A 22,944-nucleotide genomic window follows, 5' to 3' on the forward strand; every position below is an offset into this window, starting at 1 on the left:
CCTCTTCTTACTTATATTTTAAGCTATTATAGAGCACTGGCAATCTTCAATTCCAATTCCTTTTAAGGGTTAAATCCTACTTCTCTAAATAAAATGATATAAATTCATTAGACATGAATTTGGTTATGGTTAAAAGACTTTTCAGCCCCATTGATTTCAATGGGAGAGATTTAAGAAACGTGCTTCGGTCTACCCATGAAATCAATGAAGATTTAAAAAGTACTTTAGCTGGATCGTGTCCATTAAGTATTAATGTGTCAATAAAATGTACGATGTGATTGACTGCAGAATAGCATCACAGCACGGTTTTAAACACGGGCTGCGCTGTTAGCTCTTAAAACCTGGAAAAGCTCTAGGGCATACAAGGACAGCTTTCAGCACAATCCTATGCATGGCTACTCAGAAGTAAATCCCATTATTTTCAGTGTTGCATACTCCCAGGAAAGTGCAGATAGGATTGGGCCATTAATCTAGGGCAGTGGTTCTCAAACTGGTGGGTCGCGATCCACCAGATCGTGTAAAGGTTCCTCTGTCCCTTTAAGGGGCGGGGGAAGGGGAGAGGTAGGGAAGCAATCCCCAGGATTGCATCTATTTGGGGGGGGCGAGGGGGGGTGCTTGTGACTTACTTTTAGAAGGCAGGGCTGCAGCAGGCAGCAGGAGGTGCGGGGGGGCCCTGAGCAGCGCTCCCTGAGACTTGGAACTTTTAATAAAAGCGGGTGCACACCACTTCCGTTTTGCAGGAGGCGCTTTGCACCCCCTTTCAGTGAAAGTTCCAAGCCTCGGGAGTGCTGTGCAGGGCCGCCCGCACCTCCTGCAGCCCTGCCTTCTGAAAGTAAGTCACAAGCACCCCCGTCACCCCCTTAGCAGCGCGATCCTGGGGGTCGCGTTGCTGCCCTAGTCCCTCCCCCACAAAGACTTACTGAGGGAGTAAAGCTCCCTCAAAGTTTGAGTACCACTGATCTAGACACAACCAACTGGCCACTACCTGAATCTGGCTGCTGTGTAAATAAGTTTTATTTGGCTCCCAGAAGCCCAAACAAATTTTAATTGCCACGAAATCACCAGCCACAACCCACTTTGCAGACTTGTGGAGCTGAAGTCACAGACACAACACCTGGGGCATTTCTTGGATCCAGTGCAGAGATTCTTCCACACTAGTCCTTTTCTCATAAATGCCATCCTTTTATTTTTAAACCATTTATATGCCACCTTTCTGAAGATAAGCCCAAGGCATCCCTTGTATTTCCTCACTTTTTCTGGAGCATCCACATGACCCTGTTTCCAAATAGGTGACTTTCCATCTTTTTTGTGCACCTCCCTCCTATGTTTGTTCAGTTCTGCTTTGTAGCCATCTAAGTTAATAAATTACCAGTCTATACCATGTGGACAGACAAAGTGCCATTATTATTGTTGTTTTTACAGCTCCTGTGCCTTTAAACTAAACTCTTCCTCTTTAAACTAAAAGCTGAGTCATTTGAATAATGCTGCAAAGTGTTTATATGGCGTTTTTGCAATGCACTAAGGACTTCACATGCATTTCCTTGATGTTGTCTTTACAGCATCCCTGGTAAAGTAAGTAAGTAGTATTATCCCCATACTGCAGATGGGAAAGACTGAGGCTGAGAAGGAGTGATGACGGGAAGCTCCTTGTGTCTTCCCAAGCCTGCATGGCTATAAAGACACCCAGCTGCTAGCATAGAAAGTATGGGTGGCACAGATTCCTCCTACAGAGAAGAGACTCACCACCATAGTTGGAGGATTCAGCGATGTTCTGTGAGCCAGTGATGTGGTGCCAGTAGGCGCTCCGTGGCAGCATGGTGGTGGGCGTGCAGGGGTAGGAGTAGTGTTCTGTGCCCTTGTTCAACAGCTGGAAGAGAGGAGAAGAGAGTGAGTTTAAGACAGGGGAGCTGTGTGTGGCTGCAGCACTGGAATAAAGGGGTGATTTGGGGAGAGTGTTGAAAGCCATAAGACCATAGAAAAGATCCTACACTTAGGCTGCAATCCTATACACGCTTTCCTGGAAGTAAGCACCATTGAACATAATGAGAATCTCTTCTGAGCAGATGTGCCTAGGATTGTGCTGTAAGACAGTGCAGTGACTTGTTATTTCTCTACCTGGGGCAGGCTCCCCATTTTGCGACCCTCTGCACATACCAAGGAGTGATCAGTAATATTAATGTCATCTCATTTCCCCAACTTTCTCCCTTCCTGCCAGTAGCATTCAGTAGACAAATGTGCTGGACTATGTGGGCGAAGGGCCTATGAGATGCTGCAGGGATACCAACCAGCCTGGCCTAGTGTCAAAACCCACAGAGAAGGCCGATATCTGGATTTTCATCTAACACCTTGAAAACAAGAAGTCAAAAAATCTGAAACTCAAAAAACCGATTTGGAAAGGGGCTCCCTTCTGTGAACCCAAACTAAACCCAAATCTAAAATTCCTTGGTTGCCTTGAACCTGAATATCATTATTTCCGAGCAGGAAGGGTCTAAACAGCAGAATGAAATGAAATGGGTCAAGGTTGTAGACACAGCCATAGATAAACTATCTGACAATATTATCTTTCCTGGAATTGATGGAAGATCAAAGAAGAACAAGTTCTTATGGAGAAAATATTCTGGACTAAATGAGAAGTCAGCATGCAGCTATTTTCAGTGAGTTAAAGTATTCCTGGCTTTCCTTCCAGCTTGACTTATTGTTCTAGGGGAATGTATCGATTTAAATTATTGCTTAAATGGGCACTAGTCAATTGTTCAGCATTTCCCCTTAATCCTGCAGTCTTCAAACTCTCTGGGAGTTTGAAAAGCGCAGTAAATTCTTGCAAGGGAGGGGAGGGAGGCAGCGGGGCAGGGGGAAAGGCAGCGGGGCGATCCCCAGGATCGCGTCACTCAGGGGGTTGCAGGGACTGGGATGCACTCACTAGTCCCTGCAGCATCGTCCTGGGGGATGCAGGGAGCCCTACACAAGCGCCTGCAGGGCTCCCCAGCTGGTCTGAAGTGAAAGTGGAGCGATTGCGCTCCACTTCCGCAAAACTGGAGCATGATTGCTCTACTCTCACTTCAAACCAGCTGGGGAGCCCTGCAGGTGCTTGTGCAGGGCTCCCCGCACCCCGGGTGAGTACATCCCAGTCCCTGCAGCCCCCGTTAGTGACGCGATCCTGGGGATCGTGTCGCTGCCTTCCCCCCTGCCCCCGCCTCTTAAGGGGACAGAGGCCAGGGTCCTCAGGCTGGGGTGTCGCAACGTCCCAGTCTGAATACCACTGCCTTAATCCTAAGTAGAGGCGTACTGCCCCTGCGGTGAAACATGGTGCAAAGGCCTCCATAAAGAGCCAGGCTGCTACGTTCTGGTCATTTTAAGGGCAGCTTCATAGACAGTGTGTTACAATAATCAAAATGCAAGGAGACTAGGGCAAGGAGCATTGTGGCCCAATGTTCTTCCTTCAGAAACAGATGCAGTCAGTGCACCAGCTGAAATTGGGCAAAGGTGCTCCTGGCCACAGCCGACATCTAACTGTTCAGGGTCCAACCTGGCTCCAAGCTCTGAACCTAAACCTTATGGGGCAGTATAGCCCCGTCCAGAACAGGTTGTACTCCCAGTTCTGAATCAGTTATCCTACTGACCAACAGCAACTCTGCCTTGCCTGGATTTAATTTCACTTCATTAACCCACATCCAGTACTTCACTGCAGCCAGGCAAGGAGAGACACAGCTGGGTTAATTGCCGTTGTGGGGGCTCAAGGTCTATGAGCCATTTTTCTCCTTATGAAGGTATTAATACAGAAGGTCAACTAACGGAACTTGGAATTTGCCTGCTGTTCTATTTCGAAAATGCAGCAAGACTCAAACCTTCAGGGATTCCATATTTGGCGAGTGAGAAAGACTTCTGCAAAACTCAGCCTGCTGCAGTGACACACACCACAGTATGCTCTCTCAATAAGCTAGCTTCCTTTATACAACTGTGTGCATGGTGTTTGTGCAGATACTAACAAGGGTTGCAATTGTGAAAGAGCACAGTTGGTTAGCTTAGGGTACAATCCTATCCTGTGCTGGAACAGGCAAGCCAAGAGGCTTGTGCTGCATCCAGTGCAGGATAGGGGCCAGAATCGGCTCAGCCAGAGGTGAGGGGAAACTTTTGCCCTTACCCCAGGGTAAGGCACTGTGGCCCCTATGGGTCTCCTTGGATTTGTGCCATCTCCTGAGGTGGCAAAAGTCCTAGGAGAGCGGAGTGGCTTCACACTCCAATCTCCCCAGGAATGGGTATTGGGATCTGGCATAAACCTCTAAGGAAAGTATTATTATCCCCATGCTGCAGATGGGGAAGACTGAGGCAGAGAGGTAATGGTTTGCCTAAGGTGACAGAGTGAATTCATGGTTGAGGTGAGATTCGAACCAGGGGAGCTCCCATTCACAACTCAAGCCTCTTGGCCATGGCAATATGCACATTTAAATACATTAATCCATTTTGGCCTGGCCCACAGGTGTACACATTTTGTTCCCGTTGCATATATGCAACGTTGGGCAGAAATGGCTTAAAGGTCATTTGATGAAACAAACAGGATTTCTTTAAGAGCCCCTGAGTTTGCCACTCTTTCCACATGTTTTAAGGTGTTGCATATGGCACAGTTTGGGTCTTGCACATGATGGCTGCTTCTTGTACATAATGCCTGTCTCTTGCACATAACACCATCTTTCCCATCACCAGTACCAAGGGGTGGTTAGAGAGGAGATGCCTCAGCCCCGCCCAATGCTCACCCGCACATTCTTCTCCATCTCCAGCAGGACGCGTTTGTGCTGTTCAGCGATTGCCAAGGTGGCACTGTGCACCCTCTGGTAGATCTGCTCACCCTCCTGGGTCTGAAAGGTGTATAGTCCTTCACCTGCATCGCACATCCTGCTAAGCAAAAGGGCAGCAAAGGAGAGCAAACATGTCAAGAGGGAGACCACTGCAGAAAGACACCTTTCCCCCCCGCTCCATATGCAACGGCTCTTCACGTGGCTTGCACACTACATGCAGGCAAACTGGCACCCTGTTGCACCTGCCTCATCTTTTCGTTGCTCCTTCTCCCCTCCCCCCCACATGCTTGCCACTATATATTTACACCTCAATCCTGCACTGATGTCTCACATCATAGGTACATTTAAGGTAAATATTGGGAAATCGTGCGCAGGTAAGCTGAGTCATATACACATGACTGCAATAAAATACACATCACTTCATGAGACTCCTATTCTTTGGGAGGGTTTACTCCCAAGTAAACAAACCCAGAATTTTAGCCTAAGAGCAGCAGTGATGAGAGAACATCAAACTAAAATCAGGAGGATCTGGGTTCAAAGCATATTGGGTGATCTTGGGGCACTCATCCTCTTTCAGCCTAGCCTACCTCACAGTGTTGTGAAGAAAACATTTTCGTTGTGGGGATGGGTGGGGGAAGAACCAGGTATGCCACCCTGAGTTTTCTGGAAGAAGGGTGGGACAAACGTTTAAGAAATAAAGATTTGCCCAGGGCATCTAGATGCATGCAAGACTCTATCGCGTTATTGCTTTTGGATCACGTTTTCTGCCTTTGAACAAAACCTGCATTTTTCCCCATTTCAAAGATGCAGGCTCCTCCCACCATGGAAGAGGTGAATAGAATCCTCTGCCTTGCTGTTTTTTTTTTCCTTTCCTTTTTCATCCCAGTTGTGGGTAGGTTATTCTCCCTTCTTTTGCTGCCAAAGAAACAAGCAGCTCAATTGTCAGACCCATCTGCTCCATAGCCTCAGAGCAGGGTGGGACGGAAGTTGGAAGACTTTCTCTAATCTCTGTATAAAAGCCTCAACAAAATGAGTCAGTGAAGGCCTGGGATAAAAGGAAAAAGATCAAGTTTCTTGCCTTTGTCACTGGTAATTAGCTGGCGTCATTAATAGGCACAGGCTGTGATGACCTAAATCAATTTGCAAAGTTCAAAAATGTAGGCTGGGGGGGGGAGGGCGGGGGCTCCTGGGAACAAACAGCCTTTTGGCTTAATGGGGCCAGAGTTTAAGCCCTGCCATGGAAAAGTAAACATGACAGTTTTTGTTGAGAGTGGGGTTTACAAAAGAACTCGATTTTCTGAACAGAGTATGATTTTCAGCAAATCTTATGAACAATGACTCATTCACATGGACCAGGTGGGGCCTGGTCAGGTACATGCCAACAGCCCATATCTCTAGGGACAGAAACCATGACTGACCATGTCGCAATGCTACCCTCTCACCATCACCCAATCAGCATCCCTGGGGCTTAGCAGGTGATGCGGGGGTAGAGCATGTGCATCAGCTGCCCATCCTCCTCTTGACAAGTGGGGATTAAAAATTCCTGGATGTCCTACCCCAGACCCTAACAGATCTTGATTAGTCTGTTCAAACGCAGCCCAATTATGGGCCAGTGCAAATTCTCTTTGGATGCAAATGGAAACATCCTACTTGCTGCTGTGGAAGCACACCAAGGTTTATGAGATCTAGAGGAGAATTTTAAAGGAGATCTAGAAAAAGTAATATTTTTATTTATTTGCTTACAGTAATATTTTTATTTATTCATTTTAAAAACTCAATCCATTTCTCATAATGAAGCAGCCCTAATGAACTTTAATGACTGCTCTCCTTTACTTACTTCTCCCCAGAAAAATAAAAAAAACACATAAAATCATATTAGTTTTTTGGAATTCTTTACTAGAGAGCATCAACTAAGATTTCTCTCTCTCTACTGACACATGTTTGCAAGCTGCAGGAACTCAGCTCCTTGCAAACCCCAGAAGCTGAGCTCTTTGCAGAGCAATTAACAGCTATCTGATTTTTCAATAACCTCAGAACTTGAGGCGATTGGTTATCTAATCTTGCCATCACCCGTGTTTACACTGGAGACTCTGTCTGGCCCTTCGTGACCCACCGAAAATCGGTTTATGACCCACCAGTGGGTCCTGACCCACCGTTTGGGAACCACTGGAATGGACTCTTCAGGAACCTGCTGCAATCTCCATATGGCAACTGAAAGCAACCTGGAGATGTTAACAGGCCCTTCAGGAACTTCAGATACAACATGCTGGTGGAAAAATAAAATCTGCAGGAATAATTTTGGTAAGGGTTTGCTAACCTAGCCCTAGTTCTTCTCCCTGCCTTCCCCTTCCTTCAGTTTCTGGCCTGATGCATTAAACCAAACCCCGGTCCTGGGGCCACTTGCGGCCCTCGGGGCCTCTCAATGCGGCCCTCAGGGAGCCCCCAGTCTCCAATGAGCCTCCGGAGATTTGTTGGAGCCCGCACTGGCCTGACGCAACTGCTCTCAGCATGAGGGCAACTGTTTGACCTCTCACATCAGCTGTGGGATGAGGGCTCCCTCCAGTGCTTGCTGTTTCACATCTGTGATGCAGTAGCGGCAGAAAAGGAAAGGCCAGCCTTGCTTTGTGCAAAGCCTTTTATAGGCCTTGAGCTATTGCAAGACCTTCATTCATTCATATAAGTTCATCTTTAACATATTCATTTATGTAAACTTATGTACATTTATTCAAATTTGAAATGTAAATTAATTCTTTTTTTCCGGGCCCCCGACACAGAGACGATGTGGCCCTCCTGCCAAAAACTTTGCACACCCCTGCATTAAACTATCCACACAAAATAACTAATGAAATTCAAACTGAAATGGAGAGGGGTGAACTCCCTGCATCTTGATTCAGAAAGACTCCCTCGTTCCAGTTTTTTTTTCCCAGAGGATTCTTGGAAAGCTTGGGCTTCTTCCTGGAGTTCTCTGAAATATGCTCCAAACACATCCCTGTCAGACTGCCCAGGCTTCCCTGCCATTAGTTCACCTCCCACCTCACCTCCTTCCCTTTCCAGCAGCAGTGGCCGGAGGGGAGGGCAAGGGAAAGGTCAGCTCCTCAGGGCTCCTTTAGCCCCAAAAGTCTTCCTGATAGGAAGGTGCCTGCATAAGGATCCCTGGGAATTCTAGCTTATCAACAGCATCAACACAGGACAAGCCCCAAACCTGCCATCTCAATGGTGCCGCTGCTGCCACTCCTCCTGCTGTCTGGATTTTTAAAGGAAGAAGAAAATGGAGTAGGGCTACAGCAAAGAATACGTGGGGGAAAGGAGAGTGGCAGGCTAGCCCATCACTCTCCTTCCCTACCCACTTCCTACTTTTCTTCCTTCTGCTCCCTTGCAAATTCAGATGGCAAATTCATGGACAAGCCAGACTTGCCCCAAAGCCCTGATAAACACCAGTTGCCAGAAATATCTGAAATGAAAACTTCCTGTTGGTAAGAATGCTGTCCTTAATGTGGACATTGTGCCCCCTCGCCCAGTTGCTGGGAGGAAGCTCAGGCAGGCTTAATCTAATTTACAAGCTGAGCTAACATGTAAAGGGATTTGGACTTGAATTATAAAAGCTCCTTATTTCTAATTTCCTTTTGGAGGGGAGGAGGGAAGAAGGTCATTTAAAGCCCAACCCTATCCAAATTTCCAGTGCTGATGCAGCCATGTACACTGTATCCTGCAGTGGTGGTGGGGGGGGAGTCACAGAAGCCTCCTCAAGGTAAGGGAACATTAGTTCCTTTTCCTCAGGGCTGCAACGTAGCTGCACCGGCACTGTAAAGTTGAATAGGATTGGACCCTTAAGGCTGAATCCTATCCAAACTTTCCAGCACTGATGTAAGGGAGGTAAATGTAGAGGTAAGGAAACAACTGTTCCTTTACACCAGGGGTGCCCAAACCCTCGCCCTGGGGCCACTTGCGGCCCTTGAAGACTGTCAATGTGGCCCTCAGGGAGCCCCCAGTCTCCAATGAGCCTCTGGCCCTCTGGAAATTTGTTGAAGCCTGCACTGGCCCGACGCAACTGCTCTCAGCATGAGGGTGACTGTTTGGCCTCTTGTGTGAGCTGTGGGATAAGGGCTCCCTCCACTGCTTGCTGTTTCACGTCTGTGATGCAATAGCAGCAGCAAAGGAAATACCAGCCTTGCTTTGTGCAAGGCCTTTTATAGGTCTTGAGCTATTGCAAGACCTTAATTCATTCATATAAGTTCATCTTTAATATATTCATTTATGTAAACTTATGTAAATTTATTCAAATTTTAAATGTAAATTAATTCTCCCCCCCCCCCCGGACCCCGATAATGTCAGAGAGATGATGTGGCCCTCCTGCCAAAAACTTTGGACACCCCTGCTTTACACTGAGGAGACCTCCAGGACTGTCTCCCCAACACAGGATGCAGCGCATGTTCCATTGGCACGGCTGCATTGGTGCTGGAAAGTTGGATAGGATTGGGCTCTCACTAGTCGAAGGTGAGCAATCCTTTGTGTGTGTTCTTATTATGGCCTTGGCTTTTATTGCCACGTGGGCTCTCTTGTTTTAAGCTGACCCATTAATTTTAGCTGCTACAATAGTTTCGTTGCAGCTGGGTTGATCTATTTTTATGGTGCACCGATTCTGTTATTATTGATTTTATTAAGAATATTTCATATTATTAAGAACCATTTGAAATGCTTTCGTGTTTTTAAAGCAAACTGCTCTGTGCAGATTTTAAGCTGGAAAAGCGGTCTATAAATACATATAAAATAAAATTTTAAAACGTGCAGAGGAGCAGCAGTGGGAGTACATGACTCAGAACTGCCCTAGCTTATCCAATGCCTGGCCCACAATGGGCTCTCGTGCCAATTCTTGGCCGTTATTGGCAACCTGCAAAGCTGGACCCCCCCAGCTCTGCATGTTGGACCCACACCAGCACAGCTTCTGGATGAAAGGAAAGGCTGTCACATGAAAACTTTTCCCCAACATGTGCACACGGGTCATACCGGCCGGCCTCAAAAGTGAACCGCGTGGCGTCCCGTCCGTAGCGGCGGAGCGAGCACAAGGGCCAGGAGACGAGCTTGACACGGGGGTTGTGCATATCCCAGAGGTAAATGTTTTCATGGGTGATCTGCAGCTTGCATTCACCATAGATGTCCAAGTTGGGGCAGGGAAGCAGGAAGACATTAAACCGGTCTGCGGGAGGAGAAGCAGCAAACGAGGATCAGAGGATCTGTTGCTAGTGCTGGTCTCTACCCTACCATCCTTCCTTCCCCGTTCTTCCTCTTGAAACAAAACCAGAAACTGTGGCAAATCTTTAACTCAAACCACCTTCCCAAGGCCAATTCCACTTCTGGGAGGTCGGATGGCCACCTGATGAGAGATGCTGTAGAAGCAGCCTGCACCAAGCAGGAGGTCGGAGTTGATGACACTCGCCCCCCCCCCCAATGTCCCTTCCAACTCTAGGATTCTATGACTGTCCCAAGCTGCTTCCAGTCCTAGTTCAAACAAGCTCCCAACACATGAATGTAGAACTGGCAGCACAGCGGGGACAACACCTTCAGTCTGCCACCTCCCAGGCTTAGCTCCAGCTAACTGCTCCCTAGCTCAACTTGCATCTCCCACCAGCCCTGCCATTTGCACCCTGGCGATGAACCACAGCTTGATTCCCACTGCCACCACTGCCCCCCCCATCTTGCATTCTGCTGAACAGCTTTGCAGTTCACCGATTTCTGAACATTTGGCCCAGCTTCCAGGATTACCTCCAGCCACAATACTCTCACCCTGGCCAGCTGTCACGGCCATCTCAAGGAGGTGCTCTCTCTACTGCCAGGTCTCCCATAAGTCCTTTGCAACTGTGTAGCATCCCTACCTGTCTGTCCCCTTCTTCCCCCACCAGAACAAACACAGAGCTCTCAACTGCATTACCTGTTTGTTCACACTGCACGCCGGGCGCTAGCAGATCCGGCTCTCCAAGGCTGATGTCATTGAGCCGTGCCCCCAGGCACTCAACGGATAGTGTCTTGTACCACTCCTCTGCCTCCAGCTCTGAAAGAGTGTAACAGTCCTCCATCAGCATCCAGCCCCCCCCCCCCCCGCACAGAACAGACCAATTACAGGCAAACCCACCCAGCCACAGGCAGCATCATTCTCTCTCACTCATAAATAACCAAAAATTTCACAACTGGACAGCAGAAGCCTCTTACCAGATTCACAGGTAAACGTTCGTGCCGAGTCATCTGTGAAGATGATGGCCACTGCCTGTCGCTTGGTCTCCTTGGGGAGCCTTGTGATGCACTTCACGTTGCTGATCTCTGTGACCTGCGGGGAAGTCAGATTCTTTACGGGAGCACCTTCTGTTGGGGTACTTCCAACACAAGAGATCCTACAACCCGACACAGAGGGGATGGAGGGGAGGGGAGTCCCTGGTCCTTCTTACCAGTGGCTTGGTCACAACCTAAGAACATTTGGGAAGCTCTACCTAGAGGCTCAGTGGGTGCCTCCTGGCTTCTGTAGTTGCACAGCTGATGCGGGAAAAGAGAAGGAGTTCCTTAGAGAGAAGCCAATGATACAGATGGTCTTGTTTTTCAGCTCCAGATTAAGAGACAGATCTCTTGGCAAGTCGGCCTCAATGTGCCCACCTGACCTGAAACAATTTGTGGGACACTATCCTCAGTCATGTCTCTTGCTTCCTCTCTCCTGGACTTTTTCCAAATCTTCTCTTTTTTTAATTCTCTTCTCTTTATTTTTTTTATTCTCTTTTAGCAAATTTTATTCCTTTCCTGGCTGTACTTCTTAAGTAATTCCTTGTTTCCTCCCTTGCTCATGGTATTTATTTATGTGATACAACACTGTTGCCCTTGAACCCACAAAGGCTTACAGCATCAACACTTCTAATTTGCATGGTGCCAGAGCACACTCTGTGTAGACAAGACCCTGCCCCAACAGGCTTACAGTCTATAGTGCCACAAGGCAGATGACAGAGAAAGGGAGTAGCAGCAGGGGTAAGCAGAGGAAACATGGTTTTTGTTTCATTTACACATTTACACATTACTGCACTCTCTAATACCCATTTACTCAGAAGCAAGTCCCACCATGTTCAATTGGACTCACTCCCATGATAGTACATATAGGACTGCAACCTTAGTTACAGTAGAGAATGGGGACTAAGTTTTATTATGTAATAGGCAGCCCAATCCTGAGCTGGCCCGTGCCCAGGGTCGCAGAGGTGTCAAAAATGGCTGCTGCTGCATCCTACACGCTAACCAGGCAGCACTGGTGGCTCCTCAAGAGAAGGGGACTTTTGTCTCCTTCCCATGGGTAAGGCGAGTAGCCTCACAATGGGACTACTTGATTCCACATCAATCCAAGGGTTGGCGTAGAATCAAGAGCCTCTGTGTCAGGTCGCCAGCCCAACACGGAGGCTCAAGATCCGGTGGAGATTTGCTCCACCAGTTCCACCTCATAAGAACATAAGAACATAAGAACATAAGAACAGCCCCACTGGATCAGGCCATAGGCCCATCTAGTCCAGCTTCCTGTATCTCACAGCGGCCCACCAAATGCCCCAGGGAGCACACCAGATAACAAGAGACCTCATCCTGGTGCTCTCCCCTACATCTGGCATTCTGACTTAACCCATTCCTAAAATCAGGAGGTTGCGCATACACATCATGGCTTGTACCCCATAATGGATTTTTCCTCCAGAAACTCGTCCAATCCCCTTTTAAAGGCGTCTAGGCTAGACGCCAGCACCACATCCTGTGGCAAGGAGTTCCACAGACCAACCACGCGCTGAGTAAAGAAATATTTTCTTTTGTCTGTCCTAACCCGCCCAACACTCAATTTTAGTGGATGTCCCCTGGTTCTGGTATTATGTGAGAGTGTAAAGAGCATCTCCCTATCCACTCTGTCCATCCCCTGCATAATTTTGTATGTCTCAATCATGTCCCCCCTCAAGCGTCTCTTTTCTAGGCTGAAGAGGCCCAAACGCCGTAGCCTTTCCTCATAAGGAAGGTGCCCCAGCCCCGTAATCATCTTAGTCGCTCTCTTTTGCACCTTTTCCATTTCCACTATGTCTTTTTTGAGATGCGGCGACCAGAACTGGACACAATACTCCAGGTGTGGCCTTACCATAGATTTGTACAACGGCATTATAATACTAACCGTTTTGTTCTCAATACCCTTCCTAATGATCCCAAGCATAGAATTGGCCTTCTTCACTGCCGCCGCACATTGTGTCGACACTTTCATCGACCTGTCCACCACCACCCCAAGATCTCTCTCCTGATCTGTCACAGACAGCTCAGAACCCATCAGCCTATATCTAAAGTTTTGATTCTTTGCCCCAATGTGCATGACTTTACACTTACTGACATTGAAGCGCATCTGCCATTTTGCTGCCCATTCTGCCAGTCTGGAGAGATCCTTCTGGAGCTCCTCACAATCGCTTCTGGTCTTTACCACTCTGAAAAGTTTGGTGTCGTCTGCAAACTTAGCCACTTCACTGCTCAACCCTGTCTCCAGGTCATTTATGAAGAGGTTGAAAAGCACCGGTCCCAGGACAGATCCTTGGGGCACACCGCTTTTCACCTCTCTCCATTGTGAAAATTGCCCATTGACACCCACTCTCTGCTTCCTGGCCTCCAACCAGTTCTCAATCCACGAGAGGACCTGTCCTCTAATTCCCTGACTGTGGAGTTTTTTCAGTAGCCTTTGGTGAGGGACCGTGTCAAACGCCTTCTGAAAGTCCAGATATATAATGTCCACGGGTTCTCCCGCATCCACATGCCTGTTGACCTTTTCAAAGAATTCTATAAGGTTTGTGAGGCAAGACTTACCCTTACAGAAGCCATGCTGACTCTCCCTCAGCAAGGCCTGTTTGTCTATGTGTTTTGAGATCCTATCTTTGATGAGGCATTCCACCATCTTACCCGGTATGGATGTTAGGCTCCCCCCGCCTCGCTCCATCCCCCCAGCACGCCTCCTCCCTGCCCTCCACCTGCCTCCCCCCACCCCGGAATGCCTCCTCCCCGCCTCCATTCATGCCCCCACCTACCTCTGTGGTGGGGTCCACCAGCAGTGGAGGTTCATCAGTGCTAGCCCAGTGTTGGCCAGTGCTAAGCTAGCACAAGTGCTGGACCAGCACAGAGGGCCGCAGATGTGCTATACGGCATGTTTGTGACAGTGTGCACTGTTGGTAAACCTGTGTGCATTGTTTAGGATTAGGCCCTAAAGTTGCCTATTCACACTTTCCTGGGAGAAAGCCCCACTGAACACAATGAAACTTGCATCTGAATAGGCATGCATAGGAATGTGCTGTCAGACTGTAATCTGACACTTATGTGGAAGCAAGTTCCACTGACCTCAATGGGCCTTACTTTCACAAAGACATGTATAGGATTGTGCTCTAAGTGTGGGCTTACTGTGTTATTTTATTGCTGTGAGTTGTCTTGAGCAAGTCATTGGAAAGGCAAGCTATAAATTCACAATTAACCACAATTATTTGTAAATAATAAATAATATTTTAATTCTCTTATGCTGCCTTCATTTTTTGGGACCAATTTTATACACTTTGCCACTTCTTGGCTGAATATGCTCTCAAAGTAATGTACATAAAACAATCACATACACATGCATTACTCTTGCATTACTTAATGGTAATCTCCTTCAGTTGTTTGAAGAGGTAGAATGGCTGGCTGTTCCACAATCTGATCTTCTTGGCTTTTTGCGATTGGGGAGGGGGCTTTTTGTTGGTCTTAAGGTCCAAGAGGATGCCTAACCTCCCCGTCCCTGTTCAGTCACCTAAGAGCACCTCTCACATTTGGAGTGACTGAGGCAATGGGGACAGGAGACATGAGAGGCCAGGTGACGTGAGCGGCGGCAAGAGATGGTGGAAGGGCCACTCCCGCTCCAAACATAAACAGGGTTTATTTTGGCCACTGTGGCTCCCCTGGGCAGAGATGTTTTTCCTGCATGAAGTGTCACACGGACCACAACAGGGCCCCAGAGAGGCATTTAACCATAATGAGAACATTGCTAAAGTAGGAGATGCTGCTGAACATTCACAGAGTGGGGAAAATGGCAAGTAGGCTCTGTGCAGGAAGCTGCACTCTCCTACCTCTCCCCAAAGGAGTTCTCTTGCTGGAGACACTGAAACATTCCCCTGTCATCCAGCCCCTCCTGGAAGCAACATTGCATCAGTAAGGCTCACCTTCGGACAGCCGCGCAAACACACCGATTTCTCATCCGGATACTTCTCTAGTCGCTGTGGGCCTTTGCTGGAGGATTTCCGGAACACCAGCCAGCAACGCCGGTAAATCTGAAACACAGAGAGAAGGAAGGAAGGAAGGGTCAGTTTTCCTAAACAAGATGAGGAAGTTATAAACTCAGGATGAATACCCAGAGCAGAAAACACCTATCAACACAAACAAGGGCACTTAACCATTCCCCCTTGTTATCCTGAGTTGTGCACAAGTCTCTGTGCTTCTTCAAGGGATGGACAACTCTACCCATCAAAAATAGGTCACTCCTCCACTCAGGCAAGCAGGCATAGCAGTTTGCTACAATTTACCCTTACATGAATCTTGAGAGGGAGGTTAGGGTAAGGGTTACTACCAGTCCAAGGACACTGGATCTGAACCCAGATCTACCTGATCAGAGACTATACTATACCTAGCCCCCAAGGCTCCACCGAGAGCATCCATGGATAGCCCTGTACAATGGCTTTATGCACCCCACTACACATGGTATGACAACAGCTGATATTTCAGTTGTAAGCCATTCATTGAAAACCCTCCAAACTTCATCAATAAGCAACCGCTTGCCCTCCAAGAACAATTAAGCCAAATCTCCTCACACATCAGGGTGCTCCTCCTATCCCATATGATTCCTTAGGGCTCAATCAACTTTTAGGGCTCAATCAACTCTTCGCTCACATCAGGAGAGGAAACTGAACGCTTTCCACATGGGCTGCCTCCGACGCATTCTCGGCATCACCTGGCAGGACAGTCCTGGAACGTGCTGGAATCCCTAGCATGTATGCACTGCTGAAACAGAGACGCCTGCGTTGGCTCGGTCATGTCGTGAGAATGGATGATGGCCGGATCCCAAAGGATCTCCTCTATGGAGAACTCGTGCAAGGAAAGCGCCCTACAGGTAGACCACAGCTGCGATACAAGGACATCTGCAAGAGGGATCTGAAGGCCTTAGGAGTGGACCTCAACGGGTGGGAAACCCTGGCCTCTGAGCGGCCCGCTTGGAGGCAGGCTGTGCAGCATGGCCTTTCCCAGTTTGAAGAGACACTTGGCCGAGGCAAAGAAGGAAGGCCCATAGCCAGGGAGACAGACCAGGGACAGACTGCACTTGCTCCCAGTGTGGAAGGGATTGTCACTCCCGAATCGGCCTTTTCAGCCACACTAGACGCTGTTCCAGAACCACCTTTCAGAGCGCAATACCGTAGTCTTTCGAGACTGAAGGTTGCCAACAATCAAATTTCCAGCTCTGATGCAGACAAGCCAATGGGGCAGGCACTGCATTCTGCGGTGGGGAGCAGTCACAGAGGCCTCCAAAAGGGAAGGGAAAACCTGTTCCCTTACTTTGGAGTTGCATTGCAGCTGCATCAGTGCTGGAAAGTTGGATAGGATTTCAGGCAGGGGTCTTTTCTCAATCTGATCTGAAAATGCTGCCAAGTGATCAACACTGGTCCCTTTTCCATGCACAGCAGGTGCTCTGCTAAGCACTGAGCCATTCCCAATGCAAGCATGTCTTGCCTAGGTGAATTTGAAAGGTGCAGCTGTATTTTGGATTAAATATCTTTCATTCCTGAAGCCATCTCTGGACTTGCATTCAAGATCACATAATGTGGACTCTGGTTATGAACCAACCACTGCTAATGGATTTAAGAGAGGAGATTGATGAGACAGATTAAGAATTAATATTAAATCCACTATTAGCAGCAAAAATATGTACAATGCATATTGACAACAGCCAGAACCGCCGCCAATGACAGATTGGACGGAAAGATCTGGGATATTGCATTTCTCGTTAAACTGACAGATTTTTCAAGAATTGTTATTACTCTAAGAATAAAATGAATAAAATTTACTGAGAGGTGGATTTTATCTTATCATGTATTGGAATAATAATTAGGAGAAAACTTCCTCCTCTCAAGATTATGATTAGATATGAGAGGCAATTATCTACTGTACTTTAATTAAACTTATTAAACCATACACACAACATGGATTCTGTACTCCTTAACCGCTCTGCAGTGTTCACCATCAGGGAGAGTCAACATGATGTAGTGATGAGGTCCAGTTGAGGATTGGGGAGATCCAGATTCAAATCCCACCAGGATTTTGAACCAACATGCACCTCCCTCCTTCTCCTTGCATCTCTACTCCTTCCTTTCAATTCACATGGCTACATCCAGAATGCAAGAAAACACAAGCGACAGGGTGGTTTAGTGGGTGTCCCCAATTGGTGCTGTTGTTACCACCCTCCTGAGAGCAGAAGGGCCTTTTGATGGGTGTTGTTCCTTGGCCAAAGCCCAAGCCTGGTCCCCTCCCCTGTATCGAATGGATGTACAAAAATACATCTGCAAAGAGTGAGAATTTGTTTCATTGCTCCTGCTTTAGCCCCAGAGCCTCAGGTAGAGCCAGAAGGTCCCCGATAACAAGGCAAAGGGGCACTGCTTAAGTGATGGCTCTCTACTCTTTAGCACGGGATGAGCAACTATCCCTCTTCAGCCCAGAACAGCGTCCCTGTGTTATTCACACCCACTGAAAGGGTGAGAGAGAAGCAGAAGTGCACTGGCTATTTACACACGTGTGCAGCACCAACGCACCACTGGCTATATCAAGGCTTTGGGAAGTCAAGGTTCTAGAATGCAAGCAGAAACTCTGCCCACATTCAACATTAACTATGAAGAGGGCCTGTGCTGTGCAATGTGTGGCCAAGGAGCATGTTGGCGTGGGGCAAGCTGGTGCGCTTCGTGTCTTAATGTTCTCAGAATGCAGGGGAATCATTCACTGTATAGGAAGGGCTAATTCATGACCCCAGAGGACCCAAGACAGCATATCAAACACAATCCTCTCTCCTGTGGGGCACCAGCCACCACCTCAGCCCACGCCTCTCACTAACCAGGTCAGAAAAAGGGAGAAGAGTGCCTGCGATGCACCCACCACTTTCTTCCATGTTTCCTCTTTGGGTCCATTCCTCTTTTCTTTTCCTAAGTCAAGAAGGGCAAGAGCAGGAAAGGTGGAGATGGGCAGGTAGGGGCAGGCACCCAACCTCTGACAGTCTACTATCTGATGGAACCATCTTATTTGGCCTAATGAATAAGCCAGACCTCTGCATATGGCTACAGCTTTTCTGTTTATGTTAAAAACAAAACACAGCCTTTGTTTGCATCTTGACCTTAGCTGAAGGTAAATGCTATGGGGATGGTCCCCAACACACTTGCTACATGAACTCATTCAAACAAGAAGGGACAGACCTCTTCGAAGTAGATCAGACCCTTTGATGCTTTGTCTTGGGGACAGACAGACAGAAAAACTTGAAGCAGAACTCACAATGAAGAACAATGGCAATGAAAAAGAGGATGAAACAATGAAAAAGAGGATGGCGCTTCAACTCCCCAAGCCAGCAGATGGCAAATGTAAAATAATTAGTCTGGTGCTGAGGATCTGGGGGAAGGAATAAAGGGGCTGGCCATCCCCCCACACAACCCCCACACACAACTGCAGGAAAGAGCTGGCCTTAGCATCAATGTACAGCTCTAGAGAGTCATCCCACCAAAACCACATGTGTCGGCAAACCCTTCTCCCAGTCAGAGCTACCTAGTGGCTGTTGCGGACTTGCTGCATCAGTGGCCATGGGTCTCTTACACTCCAGGTTAAACTGCCACTAAAATATATCCCACCATGTTCCGAATTCTGGATAAGGGCAATAACAAGAATCCATTATCTATATTACACTACACCAGTTCATTTCTACTTCTGCTCTGCTCCTGTGAAATTGCAGCACACATTCAGCTCTAAAGAGTGCCACTTAAACCAGCTCATAAGCTGGAGTTTGGTCTCTGGTCACATATGGCCTTTTCAGGATGCACAGAAGAGATGGTCACTTGTCATTATCTAGACAAAAAGGGTGCAGTCACCCATCACCCCCATTTCCAGATCAAAGCTCAGAAGCTGGGCAAGATACCTCCATGGCCACAATCACATTGCAAAAGACATTCCTGACTGCTAAGAGCCTACACAGCTGGAGGTTCTGCAGGGGACGGGTGTTTGCATGTAGTGGCAATGCTGACCCAGTAGCCGCCCTGCCTGCCCACAGCCCGCAGGTGCAAGTGTAGCACTAGCAGAGACAGGCCAGCCTGCAGAATAGGAATCCTCTCAAGGAGGCTGCAAACAGAGACACAAGCCAAACTGGAAACGCAGGGAAGCTACATCTCAATTATCTTGGAGACAAAACTCTGACCCTGCAAAATCTCAAGTTTCATTCATTTCAAAAGAGCAGGGAATGATGGCTGAAAACCACACAGGAGAGGAGAATCAGGGGCTTAAAAGCCAGGGGGCACTCTGGGGGAGGAAAGGGGGAGAGAGCACAGTCATCCCGGGTGAAATTCGAACGAGAGAGATGCCAGAGCTTAAGTCTTGCAAGCCAGATGCAGGGGGCTATTTGCAACTATTTGGGGTGAAGAGGAAGGCTCTCGAGGCATCCTCTTCCTCTGAATGAGTGCTGCTTTGAATGTTCCGGTGCTGAATTCCGTGGGCTCTTGCTTCGCATTGAATCTTGGGCTTCAAGCCCCAGTCCTCCCTCCCCACTGGCTGACAGCAGCACTGCTCCCTGCTCTCAGCCACAGCAGTCATCCGGGAGACCTGGGGACTGAAGGCAGGGCCTCAGCGAGAAGCAAGAGTCCACAGAATTCAGACAGAGACTCAAGGCACCTAAGAGGGCCTCTGAGGCTGAAGTGCATAGTAGGCGGCTTTTTGCGTCATCACACACAGGAATCGGCTGGAGCAAGCGACCAAACCACCCTGGCATTTGCAGCAGTGCCATCTGGAGGCATTCCTGCATGCCAATGTCAAGCCCTCAGCCACTGTTGTCGTCTGCAAGCACTCCCCCCCCCCATACTAGCCCAGCAATAACACCTTCTCCTCAGGGACTGACTCAATACTGTCTACAAAAGGAGACTTCCTTCTTCCCAGCTTGCAGACCCTGCCCTGCAGCTGAAGCCTGCGGAAACCAGCCTTTGAGAGCTCTCCCTTGCCCTTCTCCCCCTCTTGGGACTCTCTACCTGTCACCACGCCAGTATTAATTACAGCACAGCCCCTTAATTACCAGCAGGAGGAGGGGAGGGGTGCTGGGGCAGCTATGGAGCTTGCACCTTTTCTCTAGCAAGCTCTGCCCTATTGTATCCCATCCCCTCTTGACACACACTGAAGCCCGCTCAGGTTCAACTTCCCCACCAACCTCCCTTCTGTTTGTAAGGGGAGCGGGGAGATGCCCCGGTTCTCCCCCACGTCCCTCTTGGCACTGCTCGCACTGCTCTCCTCTTCTCCCAGCTTCAGTCTTTCCTCATCATGTTATTAACACAAATTTATACAGTGCCGTCTCTCTCCCCTGCGGCTGAGGAAAGGTGAATGGGGACTGCAGCATCAAGAGGCAGTGAGGTGGGGGGTGGTGGAAGAGGAATCTCCAGGCTCCGAGTAGCCTAGATACCCCTGCCTAAATTCTGGCCCATGTGCTGAACCCTTTAAAAAGCTGCCTAAGTGCCAGCTGAAGGCGGGGGCACCTCCAAAAAGCACTTGTGCACAACAGTGCTCCACCCAGAAGCCATTATACAACTGAGGTGGCCATGCAACACACTCAGATGGACGCATCACCCGAAAGGTCTTGTGCAGGAGCCTTGATATTTGAGCCAGCCCTCAGCCTGGGGCCGGCGACACATTTTCAGATAATTAATTCCATAAGTTAATGATACATTGCCTAGCATTGCCAGCCTGAATTTTGCTGCCCCACCCCATTCCAAAGTCGGAAGACCTCAGAAGTTCTGACTGAGCCATTTCTCAGGCAGGCCCAGCCCAGCCCTCCTCAAGACACTCCTGAAAAGGGATATGGTTAAGACAGGGGCCCTGATACAGTCGGGAGCAAACACTGGGTCTGGCTGAAGGAAATCCTGTGCAAAAATGGCTGAGCGCATCGTGCTGCCTGGATGCAAGAGCCAACATTTGACGGCTTTTGCAGACACATAACGAGCCCCCTGGGAGCCCAGCGTCTGTTTGGCACGTAGCATGGCTTCCTGCGTGTGCACGCCGCACATCCCACCTCTGGCGCTTTCAAAGAGTCTGGTTCTGAAAAGAAAACATCTCCACGGAGCTGTCACAGGAAGCCAGGCCTAGGCTTCAAACACCACGACACCTGCCACCGGTGAAGCTCAGCGGGGCAATGAGTCAGGCCGCAGTGTATCGGCCTGGTTCCCTCACAGAACAACCGCAAGAGCGCAACGCTGACTGTGGAATGGGGGACGGCAGAGAATCTGGAGTCTTTTCTCACCTTTCTTTGCCTGTGGGGCAAGAAAGATCTGTGGGGAGGAGGGCTAAAGTTTAAGCCAGCTTCTGTCCTGCTGTGGTGCCTGGGGAAGAATGCACTCTTGCTCATCCTATGCTTCAGTGTAGTGTTGTGGATATGGCCAAAGAGCCTGAGTGGGGAGATCTCACCTTAGGTGTGCCACACGTTCTCAGGCCCCATTTGGGACAACTCGTATCTCCATTACGCAGGAGCCTATGGGGTACGGATGTCAAATAAGGGCATCAGAGGCCAGGTAACTGACAATGAAATAATCATTATTTATAACAAAAAGGTTAAAGGGATCTATATACAGGCAAACCGGAGCAAGGACACACTCCCAAAAAATGTGGGAACAGTCCAAACACAATTTCCCTAAGAAGCTGCAGCAAAGGCCAACAAGTGAGCACCAAATAACTCCTTAAATAAACACAGTGAATAGATTTTTCAGAGGAAGTCGTCTTTACAGAATCAAACCATGGGTTCAGCGCCATCAATACTGCTAACAGGGGGCCGTTCAGTCCTCTGTCCTCCCTGGAGATGCTGCTAGGAACTTGGGACCCTCTGTGAGCATCCACTGAGCCACAACACTTCCTCAAAATTTTAAACTGGGCTGGTTTTAGCACTGCAAGAGGCTGTAAGACCCAAGGGGTGAAATTACAGCAAGAATACGCCCTTTTGCATCCATTAATTGCCTTGGAAGAAACTAGAGTGACGTGCACCCACCCATCTCTCCTGCTGAAGCCAACCAGACTAAAACATGCCTCGTTTTGGCTAGACTGTGCCCATGATAGTAAATAATTGAGGGGATGGTTGCGAGTCCCATACAAGGAAAGGTGGGGGTGGGGCCCAAGCTGAGTCCCATCCTCCCTCATAAGCCAGAGATTCATGGCAAATGCTGCCAGATGAATTATTCCAGGTCTGCACAGGAAATATTGATAGATTTGGAGAGGACAGAAATTTTTCAGCACTGGAGTAGAGTTTGCAATGGGCAGGATGAAGACCAACCACCATCCTACGAGCCTCCATTCCAGTCTTTGAGAACCAATTTCTCTCTCCCACAAACACACAAATTCACTGCGTTTTTAAGAATCACCCACTTTCTTCTCTTTTGTCCCCGAGAAAAAGTTCTGGGGTGAGAAACGTATCCAAATCCTGAACTCGGATGTATGCACACTTGTAGAAGAACATTCTCTCTACAGCACTGGCTCCCAAACTGTGGGTCAGAACCCACTGGTGGGTCGTTTTTAGATCCCTAAAAACCTAATTTTAGGTTTTTAAAACCTAAAAACCTAATTTTAGGGAGAGAAATGTTTGAGGGTCATTTTCCCTGGTTATTATTACTTATAAATATATATTTCTTTCTACAGCTCCTTTTTTAAGTCTGGTAACCCTAGGTGGGTCCCGATATAATGTAGTTTTAAAAAGTGGATCCTGGTGCTGAAAAGTTTGTGGACCACTGCTCTACAATTTGATATTGCTGAACCTCAAATTCTGAGCACAATCTTGTATCTTTCCAAGAAACAGAGGTGGGGGTAGGGGAGCAGCTAAGAGACCAAGCAAGAACTCAAGACTTGA

At 48.3% G+C, this 22,944-nt stretch overlaps 1 protein-coding gene across 6 annotated transcripts in view; it reads right to left on the bottom strand.

Moving 5' to 3' along the window:
* DOK4 (docking protein 4) overlaps positions 1-22,944 on the bottom strand; it is a 54,991-nt gene that overhangs the window by 3,832 nt on the left and 28,215 nt on the right. For 4 of the 6 annotated variants that reach the window (XM_066637901.1, XM_066637899.1, XM_066637897.1 and 1 more), the window contains exons 3-8: positions 15,005-15,112; positions 10,998-11,112; positions 10,720-10,839; positions 9,798-9,987; positions 4,752-4,893; positions 1,744-1,867 (exon numbers count right to left, since the gene is read on the bottom strand). In XM_066637901.1, the coding sequence (XP_066493998.1) occupies positions 1,744-1,867; positions 4,752-4,893; positions 9,798-9,987; positions 10,720-10,839; positions 10,998-11,112; positions 15,005-15,112 (799 nt within the window). The remainder of the gene's footprint in view (positions 1-1,743; positions 1,868-4,751; positions 4,894-9,797; positions 9,988-10,719; positions 10,840-10,997; positions 11,113-15,004; positions 15,113-22,944) is intronic. The other 2 variants (XM_066637902.1, XM_066637900.1) reach the window with 1 other exon arrangement.

Source organism: Tiliqua scincoides, chromosome 9 (assembly GCF_035046505.1).
Source record: "Tiliqua scincoides isolate rTilSci1 chromosome 9, rTilSci1.hap2, whole genome shotgun sequence".
In the NCBI taxonomy this organism is placed as follows: Eukaryota; Metazoa; Chordata; class Lepidosauria; order Squamata; family Scincidae; genus Tiliqua; species Tiliqua scincoides.